The sequence below is a fragment of the Mobula birostris genome, chromosome 4, assembly GCF_030028105.1.
Source record: "Mobula birostris isolate sMobBir1 chromosome 4, sMobBir1.hap1, whole genome shotgun sequence".
Taxonomy (NCBI): Eukaryota; Metazoa; Chordata; class Chondrichthyes; order Myliobatiformes; family Myliobatidae; genus Mobula; species Mobula birostris.
In genome coordinates, this window is record NC_092373.1 from 6,320,664 (window position 1) to 6,335,164 (window position 14,501).

Here is a 14,501-nt window from a genome sequence, read left to right on the forward strand (position 1 = left end):
GTGATGAGACTGGATCCGAAGATGGAGGAGTGATCTGATTGGATGGTGGGGGAGGGATTGGTTGGTCAATGAGGTAGGGATCTGATTAGGGGAGAGACTGGATCCAGGTGATGGGAAGGAGGGCAAAATTTTGGAGGGGAGAGAAGTGGCGAGGGGGAGGGGTGGGAGAATGGGAATGATGAGATAAGCTGGGAGTTGATAGGTGGAAGTGACAGAGGGCTGAAGAAAATTGAATTTGATAGGACAGGACAGTGGATATGGAATGAAAGAGAGAGTATGTTGGTGATTGGGCAGAGGAAGAGGGCAGAAAAGGTGATGGGGCTGATGAAGAGAAAACAACTCAGGACAGTATTGGGAGGGGAGGGGAAGTTAGAGAAACTGATGCTTATGCTCCGAGGTTGGAGTCTACCCAGACAGAATACGAGGTGCTGTTCCTCGAGGGGGTAGCTCACTTCTTCCTGGCAGTGCAGGAGACTGTGGTTGATGTATTTTTTGATGTTGTCACCAAGAGCAGTGCCACGGTAGCCTAGTGGTTAGTGCATAGCTATTACAGCTTGGGAGGTCAGGATTCGGAGTTTAATTCTGGTGCTGTCTGTAAGGAGTTTGTACGTTCTCCCCGCGACCACATCTGGGTGCTCTAGTTTTCTCCCAGTTGTAGGTGAATTGCTTATTGTAAATTGTAGGGTTAAATAGGTGGGTTGCTGGGCGATGCGGCTTGGCGGGCCAGAAGCGGCTGCTCGTGCTCTATCTCAAAATAAAATAACTTGTAGGTACAGGCATCCATTGGGTGAGTCTGTGGCAATGGAATGCAATGGGCGAAAAGGCGTGGTGAGACTGTGGATGAGGATGGTTTGTTTATCGGTCACCTATCTATTTACTTACCTATTTATTTATCTATGTATCTATCTACGTATTTATTTAGAAATACAGCGCAGAACAGGCCTTTCTAGCCCAATGAGCCACACCGCCCAGTAACCCACCTGATCACAGGACAGTTTACAATGACCAATTTAATGACCACTGACCTGTCCATCTTTGGACTGTGGGAGGAAACCAGACAATCGGAAGAAGCCCATGTCACCACAGGCAGAACGTATGAACAGCAGCGGGAATTGAATTCTGAACTCTTATACCTCAATCCGAAATAGCGTCGTGTTAAAAACTTCAATAACTGGATTGGACCTGCCCTTTCTGAGTGGCAGTGGTGACCACTCGGTTCTTCCTACTTGCATTGTTCTTTCCTGCCCTCACGTCCCTCTGACACATATCTAATGATGAATCCTCCTCACTCTGCCCCACCACTCTTCCCCAACCTTACGCCAATCGCCGACGGCAACCAACAAACTTCATGTCGAAACAACATCCTGGGAACGACCAAAATAACTTTCGTAACTCAGCAATCATCAGGCAGGGGATGTGCAAGGGGAACAAAAGGATCAGCATCCTTTCTGGGTCAATGCAATTCCTGCTGGAGCTACCGGACGGGTCTGGTGGCGGCACATTAGCACAACTTTGCAGTGCTCGTGGCCTAGGGTCAATTCACACTGCAGCCTGTAAGGAGTTTGTACATTATCCCAGTGACCGCATAGGTTTCCTCCAGGTGCTCCAGTTTCCCCCCACAGTCCTAAGGCATGAGGGTTAGAATTAGTAAGTCGCAGAAATGCTATGTTGGCACTGGAAGCATGACGACACTTGCGGGCTGCCCTGGCACAATCCACAGATGACACTGGCCATTGACGCAAAAGATGCAAAAGATGCATTTCACTATATGTTTCGACGTACAACTGACAAATAAAGCTGATCATTAAATCTTTGGACAGAAGTCACCAGACTTTAAATTGGTAAAGAGAATAGTTCCCATGACCCTTGACAGAATCAGAGTAACAGCAGAGAAGCAGGCTATTCAGCCCATTGTGTGCTGTGCTAGCTCTTTGTAAGGGCAGTCTTGTCAGTGTAACAAGCTAACTCAGTGGGGCATGGAGGGAATCATGTAGGCGTTTACTGACTGAGATCAGGGGTCTGGGTGAAAGGGCTTCTTACCCCGCCCCCCCTCCCCCGGAGATACCCTCCCGGCAGCTCCTCCACCTACCCCAGCGGCCGAGTCCTGTTCCTGCGCGAGCTGAGAGGAGGTCCGGCCCGCCGCCTCGGTCGGTGTAGTGGCAGGAGACTGGCTCTGCTGCACCAGATCGGGCAGATTGGTTTGGCTGGCAAAGCCATTACTGTCAGCATGACCACTCCGCGTTCTCTCACCAGAAGTCTGCAGAGACACAGAGAGGCAGATAGATAGATAGAGGGAGAGGCAGGCAGGAAGAAAGGCAGGCAGGGGAAGCGCATAATGCCAGATACCACCACCCAAGCTAGCAGTGTCACCCCGCCCCTTCTTCCCTGGTCTCGGTCCGGTCTGAGTTATCGGGAAAGGCTGAATGGGTTGGACTTTACTCCCTGGAGCGTAGGAGAATGAGGGGAGATTTGACAGAGGTATACAACATTATGAGTGGTAGATTGGGTAATGCAAGGTTGGGTGATATCAGGAATCATAGGTTAAGGGAACTTGATGTGGAATGGTGAGAGTGTGGAATGAGCTGCCAGCAGAGGTGCTGGGTGCAGTTTTCATTGCAACATTGAAAGATTAGCTTTCTCAGCTACGTGGAAACTCACAGCGAAATATGTCATTTGGGTCAAGTCAAATCAGTCAGGATTGTGTGAAGCGGTCCCCTACTGTCCGCCATGCTTCCAGTGCCGAGAGCGCATGCCCACAACTCACCAACCCCAGCTTCTATGTCTTTGGAATGTGGGAGGAAACCGCAGCACCCGGAGGAAACCCACACGGTTCATGAGGAGACCGTACAAACTCCTTACAGACAACAGTGGGAGCTGAAGCTCGATCTTACAGCTGGCCCTGAGATAGCGTTACGCTAACCGAGTCGCAAGGTTGGATATATACGTGGATGGGAGAGTTATGCAGGGCAATGTTCCAGATGCAGGTCGGACTAGATGGGCTGAAAGGCCAGTGCTCTATGACTCTAGCTATGCAGAACAAAGGAACAGAGGCCAGCGTGCTTTGGGATGGGCATGTGGGAGCGCCACCAACTCTGGATGCTGGGCCCCTTGGATTCGTTCGACCCACCACACTAGGCCTTTGCTCTTCCAACGACCAATGGGAAGGAATCAGGCTCTGTCATCTGATTGGCTAGCTATCCAGCAATGAACTCATCACCCAAAGGGGAGAGAGGTTGTGGACGGGGCAAATAAGGTTGGATCAAATTAAGCGGGGGGGGGGGAGTGGGGAGGTTGCTGAATAATTAAAGTTGTCAGAGCTGTTATTATTCATGATAACAGATTAGGCTCAGGACAGCAGAACATGGACACCCCACAGGAAAGCAGTCACCAGAGGCTTCCCTACAGCTTCAGTCTAGGGGATACAGACCCTCGTACGAGGTCACTGCCTCTGAACCCCTCTGAGTTCCACCGGGCTTCGGATCCTTAAATATCCCAGGAAGAGGACCAGGAATTGCACAGAGTATCCTGTTTGGTTCTGGTCACCCCACGTGAGAGCTTTGGAGAGGGTGGAGAAGAGGTTCACCAGGACGCTGCCTGGATTAGAGGGTGTGTGCTGGACGAGCTTTGATTGTTTGGACAACAGCCAAGGACTTTTTCCCAGGGTGGAAATGAAATGACTAATACGAAGGGGCATAATTCTAAAGTGATTGGAGGAAAGTGCGGGGGGGGGGTGTCGGAGTTTCACACAGAGAGAGATGGGGGCCTGGAATGTGCTGCCTGGGGTGGTGGTAGAGGCAGATACCTTAGAAACTTTTGGGAGAGAAATGTGAGGAAGATGAAAAGTTATGTAGGAGTGAAGGGTTAGATTGATTTTAGAGTAGGTTAAAAGCTCGGCACAACATCGTGGGCTGAAGAGCCTATACTGTCCTGTGTTGAACTCTATCTTGCTATCTCATGCTCTTGTTATTTATTGCTATTTACTTGTATTTGTGTTTGCACAGTTTGTTGTCTGCTTAACCTTTCATAGTTACTATTCTATAGATTTTCAGGGTATGCTCACAGGAAAATGAATCTCGGGGTTGTATATGGAGACATATGTACTGCAATAATAAAATTTACTTTCAACTTTTTGAACTTTGAACCTTTGTTCTATGCTCTATGCTCAGGAGTGGCAGAGGCTGAGGGGAGATCTGATGGGGGTTTATAAGATTATGAGAGGCACAGACAGAGTAGACAGACGGCATCATTTTCGCAGGATTGAAATGTCTAATAGTAAAGGGCATGAACTTAAGGTGAGAGGGGGAAATTTGATACAGAGTGGTGAGTACCTGGAATGCGCTACCTGGAGTGGTCGAGTGGGCTCTCTGATAGGCTGATTGATGTGAAGAGAATGGAGGGATATGCAGGCGGAAGAGATTCGTTTGTATATTTATCTATTTTAATTAGAGGTACAATGTGACACAGGCCCTTCGGCCCAAAGAGTTGTGCTGCCCAGCAGTCCACCTACTAAAAGTCAGACCAATCACAGGACAACTTACACTGACCAATGAGCTGCCTACCCTGTACATCTTTACACTGTGGGAGGGAACCCGCAGTACACGTGAAGGAAGGTCCAAACTTGCTTACAGATGACACTGGAAATGAACTCTGAACTCTGAAGCCCCAAGCTGTAATAGCGTTGCACTAACCACTACGCTGCCGTGGTGACCTGTTTGGTTAGACTTTTAATTAGCCTGGCCCATCACGATGGGCTGAAGGGCCTATTCCTGTGATGCTTGGTTTTGTGTTTGATGTTTTTACACAGATTTACACAGGATATTAAAGATGAAGTGGGCTCGTTCAAAGAAACCGTCTCAAAGCCCCATACCATCCGGTTCCCTCACCGTTGTGGGGCTTATACCCTGAAATTCCCTTTCCAGTGTCACTGTGGGAGCGTCTTCCCCGTGAGGCCGGCAGTGCCTCAGGATAGGCACCACGGCAGCATGCAATTAGCGCGACACTATTGCAGCTCGAGGCATTGGAGTTCAGAGTTCATTCCAATGTCATCTGCAAGGGTCTGTACGTTCTCCCCGTGACCATGTGGGTTTCCTCAGGGTGCTCTGGTTTCCTCCCGCAGTCCAAAGACGTACCAGTTGGTAGGTTAATTGTCCTTGTAAGTTATCCTGTGATGAGGCAAGGTTAGGGTTAAAAAGGGGGTGATGGGTGGGGTGCTGTTCGCAGGGCTGGAAATGCCTGTTCTGCTCTGTGTCTTGAAATAAGATAATAGAGGACGAGAAGGCAGATCACCCAACACCCCCTCACACCTTCTCCAGGGGCAGGCAGGGATGGGTGATAAGCACTGGCCTTGCCTACAGTGCCTCGAGGGTCGGGCAGGGACACCTACAGTGTCTCGAGGGTCGGGCAGGGACACCTACAGTGCCTCGAGGGTCAGGCAGGGACACCTACAGTGTCTCGAGGGTCAGGCAGGGACACCTACAGTGTCTCGAGGGTCGGGCAGGGACACCTACAGTGCCTCGAGGGTCGGGCAGGGATACCTACAGTGCCTCGAGGGTCGGGCAGGGACACCTACAGTGTCTCGAGGGTCAGGCAGGGATACCTACAGTGCCTCGAGGGTCGGGCAGGGACACCTACAGTGCCTCGAGGGTCAGGCAGGGATACCTACAGTGCCTCGAGGGTCGGGCAGGGACACCTACAGTGCCTCGAGGGTCGGGCAGGGATGGGTGATAAGCACTGGCCTTGCCTACAGTGCCTCGAAGGTCAGGCAGGTATGCCTACAGTGTCTCGAGGGTCAGGCAGGTATGCCTACAGTGTCTCGAGGGTCAGGCAGGGACACCTACAGTGCCTCGAGGGTCAGGCAGGGATACCTACAGTGCCTCGAGGGTCGGGCAGGGACACCTACAGTGCCTCGAGGGTCGGGCAGGGATGGGTGATAAGCACTGGCCTTGCCTACAGTGCCTCGAAGGTCAGGCAGGTATGCCTACAGTGTCTCGAGGGTCAGGCAGGGACACCTACAGTGCCTCGAGGGTCAGGCAGGGATACCTACAGTGCCTCGAGGGTCGGGCAGGTATGCCTACAGTGCCTCGAAGGTCAGGCAGGGATACCTACAGTGCCTCGAGGGTCGGGCAGGGACACCTACAGTGCCTCGAGGGTCGGGCAGGGACACCTACAGTGTCTCGAGAGTCAGGCAGGGATACCTACAGTGCCTCGAGGGTCGGGCAGGGATGGGTGATAAATACTGGCCTTGCCTACAGTGAGCATGGCCTGAAAACAATTCCCAATCTAGTGCCAGAGCTGGAGAGCTGGTGAGACAGCTGGCGAAGAGCAGGGTGAAGAGTGAAGTGAAGGAAGCAACTGATGACAGCGAAGGCACCCCACAAGGGGGCAAGTGACACTCAGATTCAGAATAGGTACCACAGACGGACACACACACACACAAGCCAGTTGTGTGGTGTGAATGTTGTCTATGGCTGGACTCAAGTATGGATAGCATGTCCATTCTCAACCTCAGCTCCCCGGGGTTTGGCCCAGTCCATCACGGGTAAAGCGCTCCTCACCACAGCACACGTCTACGTGGAGCGTGTCCAGGGAAACAGCATCAAGAAACCCCATCATCACGATTATGATCTCTTCTTGCTGCTGACATCAGGAATAAGGTGCAGGAACCTCAGGACCCATGTCACCAGGTTCAGGAACATCTATCACCCCTCAACCATCAGGCTCTTGAACCAGTGTGGGTAACTTCACTCAACTTCTCTTGCCCCATCACTGAGTTGTTCCACAATCTAAAGATTCACTTACAAGGACTTTTCATCTCATGTTCTTGATAGTTATTGCTTATTGATTATTATTATTTTCTTTTTGTATTTGCACAGTTTGTTGTCTGTCTTTTGCAGACGGTTGTTCGCCTGTTGTGTTGGGTGCAGTCTTTCATTCATTCCATTTTGTTTCTTGTATTTACTGTGAATGCCCACAAGAAAATGAATCGCAGGGCTGTACATGGTTGTACATACTTTCATAATAAATTTACTTTGAGCTTTGTAGTCAAGAAGCAAACAAAACAACAAAAGCTAGAAAACTTGCAGCAGGTCAGGCAGTTCCTGTGGCAGAGGCAGAGTTCATATCTCATGTCAAAGACCCTCCATTGGAATGCCAGCCATAATGGAATAGCAGAGCAGATTTAATGGGGAGAATGGCCTAATTCTGCTTCTAGGTCTTACGGTCTAACTGGGAAAGTGTGCGGAGGAGGGTGTAAAGAGAGCAGAAGAAATATTGGTGATGTGTCACGGTAGCGTCGCAGTTAGTGCGACACTATTACATCCTGTGGTGCAGTCTGCAGTCTGTGGTGGCCAGTGCGATCATGTTTGCTGTTGTGTGCTGGGGCAGCAGGCTGAGGGTAGCAGACACCAACAGAATCAACAAACTCATCCGTAAGGCCAGTGATGTTGTGGGGATGGAACTGGACTCTCTGACGGTGGTGTCTGAAAAGAGGATGCTGTCCAAGTTGCATGCCATCTTGGACAATGTCTCCCATCCACTACATAATGTACTGGTTGGGCACAGGAGTACATTCAGCCAGAGACTCATTCCACCGAGATGCAACACAGAGCGTCATAGGAAGTCATTTCTGCCTGTGGCCATCAAACTTTACAACTCCTCCCTTGGAGGGTCAGGCACCCTGAGGCAATAGGCTGGTCCTGGACTTACTTCATAATTTACTGGCATAATTTACATATTACTATTTAACTATTTATGGTTTTATTACTATTCATTACTTATGGTGCAACTGTAACAAAAACCAATTTCCCCCGGGATCAATAAAGTATGACTATGACTATGACTATCCAGTGGCATTTCAGAGTTCAGAGTTCAATTCTGGCGCCATCAGTAAGGAGTTTATATGTTTTCCCAAGAACTGCGTAGGTTTCCTCCGGGTGCTGTGGTTTCCTCCTGCAGTCCAATGACGTACCAGTTAGTAGGTTAATTGGTCATTGTAAATCGTACGATGAGGCTAGGGTTAAATCAGTGGGCTGTTGGGTGGTGTGGCTCATTGTGCTGGAAGGACACGTTCCATGTTGTATCTCAAAATAAAGAAGTATGGAACACCAGGGGTGTCCTAGTGCTGGAATCTGCATTGGTGCTTCTTTAAGGGAAGGATGAACAAGAATTCACTGCCTGGAACAGACCCTTCCAACCCAGCAACCCATCTCTTTAACCCCAGCCTAATCACAGGACAACTTACAATGACCAACTAACCTGCTAACAAACATGTTGTTTGGACTGTGGGAGGAAACCAGAGCACCAAGGGGGAACTCTTGTACTCACGGAGAAGAACATTCAAGCTCTCTACAGATGGTGCCCGAATTGAACTCCAAACTCTGGAACACCCTGAGCTGTAATAACATTGTGCTAATGACCACGCTACCGCAATGCCCAAAACTGACCAGCGGATTGTCGACCTGAATTGCTAACTCGGTCTTTCCCTCCCACCAGATGCTGCCTGACCTGCTGAGTATCTCTGTCTCACTGCAGATTTTCGGTATTTATGGTATCTTTGGGGTTGTTACATCGTGAGCTTCTGTGATGACTGATCAGCTGCCTGTGATGGCGGGGAGAGCACACTCAACAGGAACATCCTAAAGGATTGGGAGTAAATGTTGGGAAATGAAATGTTGCAAGGAAGTGGGTGAAGAACTCTGTCAAAGAGCCGAGCCAGGTATGATGGGCCGAGTGGCCTCTTTCTGTGCTGTAAGATTCAGTAATTCTATTAAGAGTATACAACATTGCTGAGGTGAAAATCATGTAATTGCCTTCCAAGACCAGCGTGATCTGAGAGATGATCTTGCAACCAAGCATCAGCATAGAGTCCACAGAAACACATCTCAAACTTCCAGTAACTTCCACCCCCCTCCTCTTTCTCTCCTTATCCCTGCCCCATTCTGGCTCCTGTCTTACCCCTTCTCTTCTCCATAACTGTGAATCACTTAAACCCAGTGCTGTTCCTCCTTCCCTTTCTCCCATGGTACACTCTCCTCGCCTATCAGATTCCTTCTTCTCCAGCTCTTTACCTCTTCCACATGTCACCTGTCAGCTCCTTACTGCATCCCACCCTCCCACCTTCCCCTCACCTGGTCTCACCTGTCACCTCATATTCTGCCTGGGTAGCCTTCAACCTGATGACATGAACATTGATTTCTTGAACTTCCGGGAAAGCCACACCTCCCTCCCCCCACTTCACCATCCCCCATTCCTGTTTCCCTCTTTTACCTATCTCCTTACCTGCCCATCACCTCCCTCAGGTGCTCCTCCCCTTCTCTTTCTTCCATGGCCTTCTGCCCTCTCCTATCAGATTTCCTCTTTTCCAGCCCTGTATCTCTTTCACCAATCGACTTCCCAGCTCTTTACTTCATCCCTCCCCGCCTCCCCCAGTTTCACCTCCCTCTCGCCTTCTAAATCTGACTCCTCATCTTTTATTTTCCAGTCCCGCTGATGGGTCTTGGCCCAAAAAGTCAACTGTTCACTCTTTTCCACAGATGCTGCCTGGCCTGCTGAGCTCTCCCAGCACTGTGTGTGTGTGTGTGTGTGTGTGTGTGTGTGTGTTATGTTGGATTTCCAACATCTGCAGAATCTCTTTTGTTTGGGAGCACATCTGGCCAGATTGCATGGTCCCGCCCACAGTGAAAAAGAGCTCCTATAAAAATACAGAGTGTCCCCAGGCTCAGGGGCAGCTTCTAACTTGCTGTTATCAGATCCTTAAACAAACCTCTTGTAGAATACAGATGAACTACTGATCTTTCAACCAACCCTATCATGGCCAGACCCACTTTACTGTCTGCTTGCAAGAACTTTCCCTGTCACCGCATCACTTTATTCTGTTTTTTCCCCTTTCTATGCTACACTATTTTATTTGCTTTTTGCACTACTCATTTAATTTATATATACTGCCACAAAACAATAAAGTTTATGACATATGCCAGTGATATTAAACTTGACTCTGACTATGTCTACAACCTTGATAATCTTATGTACAGAACAAACTGCCAGTAAAGCGTGCAAACAAAATCTTTTCACTGTATCTCAGTATATATGACAATTAAATAAACAATTACCAACGATGTTTCATTATGAACAGCTTCAATCCCTCCTCTATCAGATTTCTGAACAGTCCATAAATTCATGAACACTGCCTCACTATTTAGCTCTGCTTTTACCCTACTTTATTATTTTTATATATTTCATAATGCAGTTTATAGTAATTTTTATGTATTGTTCTGCCCAGTAAAACAAATTTCATGATATAAGTGGTTTTAAACCTGATTCTCTGATTCAATACCGGGAGTGTGAAAAGGGCAGCCACTTGCTACACACTGCCTTTTCTCACTCTCCCCAGCCCCTGCCATTCCACTTACTCAAACCATCTCTCTCCCCGTCTCCCTCCTTCCCCAGGTGAAGCCGTCAATGAGGTGTGCCCACTGCGATACACCCTGGGAAGGCGTGCTTTGCTGGACTCGTCTCACTGAGGGCTTTGCCTCGGTATGGTGCTGAAGACTCTTGCAAATTTCTACCGGTGTACGGTGGAGGGCATTCTAACTGGTTTCATCACCATCTGGTGTGGAGGGACCGCTCTACAGGATCGGAAAAAGCTGCAGAAAGTGGTAAACTCAGCCAGCTCCATCATGGGCACCAGCCTCCCCAGCAATGAGGACATCTTCAAAGGGCGATGTCTCAGAAAAATGGCATTCATCGTTAAGAGCTTCCCTTCACCCAGGACACACTCTTCTCTCATTGCTACCATCAGGGAGGAGGTGCAGGAATCAGAACCGGCTTTATTATCACTGGCATGTTGTGAAATTTGTTGACTTTGCAGCAACAGAACATTGCAATACATAATAATAGAAAAAAAAACATGAATTACAGTACATTGAATTAAATAAGTAATGCAAAAACAGAAATTAAAAAAAGGGTAGTTTCATGGGTTCATTGTTCATTCAGAAATCGGATGGCAGAGGGGCAGAAGCTGTTCCTGAATCATTGTGTGTGTGTCTTCAGGCTTCTGTACCTCCTCGCTGTTGGTAGCAATGAGAAGAAGGCATGTCCTGTGTGGTGGGAGGCTTTGAGGCATCACTGGATACTATGGAAGCTAATGTCCATGATGGAGCTGAGTAAGTTTACAACTCTCTGCAGCTTACTTTGACCCTGAGCAGTAGACCCCCTCCCCTCCATACCAGACAGTGATGCAGCCAGTTAGAAAGCTCTCCACGGTACATCTGTAGAAATTTAAAAGTGAAGTATTGAACTCCTAATGAAGTATTGCCACTGTTGTGCCTTCTTTGTAGCTGCATCAATATGTTGGGTCCAGGTTAAGTCCTGGATATATTGACAGCCAGGAGCTTGAAACTGCCCACTCTTTTCACTCCTGATCTCTCTTTGAAGACTGGTGTGTGTTACACTTTTGACAAGCCTGAAGGCACACACTCAGTGATTCAGGAACAGCTTCTTCCCCTCTGCCATCCGATTTCTGAATTGGCATTGAACCCATGTAGACCACCTCACTGCTTTTGCTCTCTTATTGCACTAATTATTTATCTTTTATGTTTGGTATTATAGTAATACCAAATATAGTAATTACTTATAGTAATTTTTTATGTACTGCTGCTGCCAAACAACAAATTTCACGACTTATGTCAAAACTAATAAACTTGACTCAGACTGTCTTGGCTTCACTGGTGTCCTGAACTCTCCGAACTCAGACGGGTTTTCTTTTACACATTGAGATGAAAAAGAGGTTTCATTCATTTCTTCCACCAACCGCCTGCAGAGTGGTCTTTGTCGCTCGATTCCTGAGCCTGCCGATCGGGCACGTACCTCGCGGATGATCAGGGTTCCATCTCCGGAGGGGTTTCTGTACAGGTCGGATGACAGGGGTCCCTCACACACCGCCACCTGCCCCACGCCGAAGCCCTTGTTGTACTGGTCAGTGCCGCTCGACGCAGAGGTGGGCCTGCAAGTTGAAAAGCCAGAATCACGAGCCAGAAACAGAGGACTATGGAGGGGTGATGATGAGGACGGGAATGAGAGATAGCAAAGGGGGAGAGTGCAGAGCTAAAGACCATTGATATGCAGTTACTGTGGTTATAATGACAGCAATTCTACTTAATCCATCACACTTGGAATATTGTCTTCAATTCTGGTCACCTCATTATAGGAAGGATGCTGCCTGGATTAGAGAGGGTGCAGAGGAGATTTACCAAGATGCTGCCTGGATTAGAGAGGGTGCAGAGGAGATTTACCAGGATGCTGCCTGGATTAGAGAGGGTGCAGAGGAGATTTACCAGGATGTTGCCTGGATTAGAGAGGGTGCAGAGGAGATTTACCAGGATGCTGCCTGGATTAGAGAGGGTGCAGAGGAGATTTACCAGGATGCTGCCTGGATTAGAGAGGGTGCAGAGGAGATTTACCAGGATGCTGCCTGGATTAGAGAGGGTGCAGAGGAGAGTTACCAGGATGCTGCCTGGATTAGAGAGGGTGCAGAGGAGATTTACCAGGATGCTGTCTGGATTGGAGAGGGTGCAGAGGATATTTACCAGGATGCTGTCTGGATTAGAGAGGGTGAAGAGATTTAACAGGATGCTGCCTGGATTAGAGAGGGTGCAGAGGAGATTTACCAGGATGTGCCTGGATTAGAGAGGGTGCAGAGGAGATTTACCAGGATGCTGCCTGGATTAGAGAGGGTGCAGAGGAGATTCACCAGGATGCTGCCTGGATTACAGAGGGTGCAGAGGAGATTTACAAGGATGTGCCTGGATTAGAGAGGGTGCAGAGGAGATTCACCAGGATGCTGCCTGGATTAGAGAGAGTGCCGAGGAGATTTACCAGGATGTGCCTGGATTAGAGAGGGTGCAGAGGAGATTCACCAGGATGCTGCCTGGATTAAAGAGGGTGCAGAGGAGATTCACCAGGATGTTGCCTGGATTAGAGAGGGTGCAGAGAAGATTTACCAGGATGTGCGTGGATTAGAGAGGGTGCATTGGAGATTGACCAGGATGCTGCCTGGATTAGAGAGGGTGCAGAGGAGATTCACCAGGATGCTGCCTGGATTAGAGAGGGTGCAGAGGAGATTGACCAGGATGCTGCCTGGATTAGAGAGGGTGCAGAGGAGATTGACCAGGATGCTGCCTGGATTAGAGAGGGTGCAGAGGAGATTGACCAGGATGCTGCCTGGATTAGAGAGGGTGCAGAGGAGATTGACCAGGATGCTGCCTGGATTAGAGAGGGTGCAGAGGAGATTCACCAGGATGCTGCCTGGATTAGAGAGGGTGTAGACAAGATTTACCAGGATGCTGCCTGGATTAGAGAGGGTGCAGAGGAGATTTAACAGGGTGCTGCCTGGATTAAAGAGGGTGCAGAGGAGATTTATCAGGATGCTGCCTGGATTAGAGAGGGTGCAGAGGAAATTCACTGGGATGCTGCCTGGATTAGAGAGGGTGCAGAGGAGATTCACCAGGATGCTGCCTGGATTAGAAAGGGTGCAGAGGAGATTCACCAGGATGCTGCCTGGATTAGAGAGGGTGCAGAGGAGATTCACCAGGATGTGCCTGGATTAGAGAGGGTGCAGAGGAGATTCAACAGGATGTGCCTGGATTAGAGGACATGTTTTGTGAGGGTGGGTTGAGTGAGCTAGCAGCGGTGGAATTGAACTTGGGTCACTGTCTCTGTAAACCATTACACTAAATGTTGGACTACCACTCTACCCTAAATCTTATCTTCAAGCCTACGAACCAGTAAGTCAATGGCCTGTGGGAGGAAACCAGAGCACCTGGAGGAAATCTACTGGTCACTGGGAGAATGAACAAACTCCTTACAGACAGTGGCGGGAATTGAACAGGTTTGCAGGCTCTGTAACAGCGTTAAGCTAACTGTGCAGCCCCAAGTGAGCAGTCCTGGGGCAGCCCTGAGGGTAGGCTCATGCCTTGATTCCAACCCAGTCATCTCATCACAGCCCTCCAGGATAATCTCCATTCAAATTCTCATTTCAGGGTGGAGAGCACCCACAGGGACACCAGCACAGCCTAGGGCCTCTCGCTCATCGCATATTAATCTCCAACAAACTCCCCCACAAACACAGTCAACAACAGGAATTCTGCATTTGCTGGAAATTCAAGCAACACACATCAAAATTGCTGGTAAATGCAGCAGGCCAGGCAGTATCTCTAGGAAGAGGTACAGTCGACATTTCAGGCCGAGACCCTTCGTCAGGACTAACTGAAGGAAGAGATAGTAAGAGATTTGAAAGTGGGAGGGGGAAGGGGAGATCCAAAATGATAGGAGAAGACAGGAGGGGGAGGGATGGAGTCAAGAGCTGGACAGGTGATTGGCAAAGGGGATATGAGAGGATCATGGGGCAGGAGGCCCAGAGAGAAAGACGGCGGGGGGGGGGGGGGGACCAGAGGATAGGCAAGGGGTATAGACAGAGGGAGAAAAAGGAGAGTGAGAGAAAGAATGTG

General features: G+C 49.1%; 1 protein-coding gene across 4 annotated transcripts in view; it reads right to left on the bottom strand.

Moving 5' to 3' along the window:
- The window catches only part of LOC140196143 (traf2 and NCK-interacting protein kinase-like), a 290,127-nt gene that overhangs the window by 34,281 nt on the left and 241,345 nt on the right, over positions 1-14,501 (bottom strand). For 3 of the 4 annotated variants that reach the window (XM_072254879.1, XM_072254877.1, XM_072254880.1), the window contains 2 exons: positions 11,863-11,998; positions 2,090-2,257 (listed from right to left, as the gene is read on the bottom strand). In XM_072254879.1, the coding sequence (XP_072110980.1) occupies positions 2,090-2,257; positions 11,863-11,998 (304 nt within the window). The remainder of the gene's footprint in view (positions 1-2,089; positions 2,258-11,862; positions 11,999-14,501) is intronic. The other variant, XM_072254878.1, reaches the window with a different exon arrangement.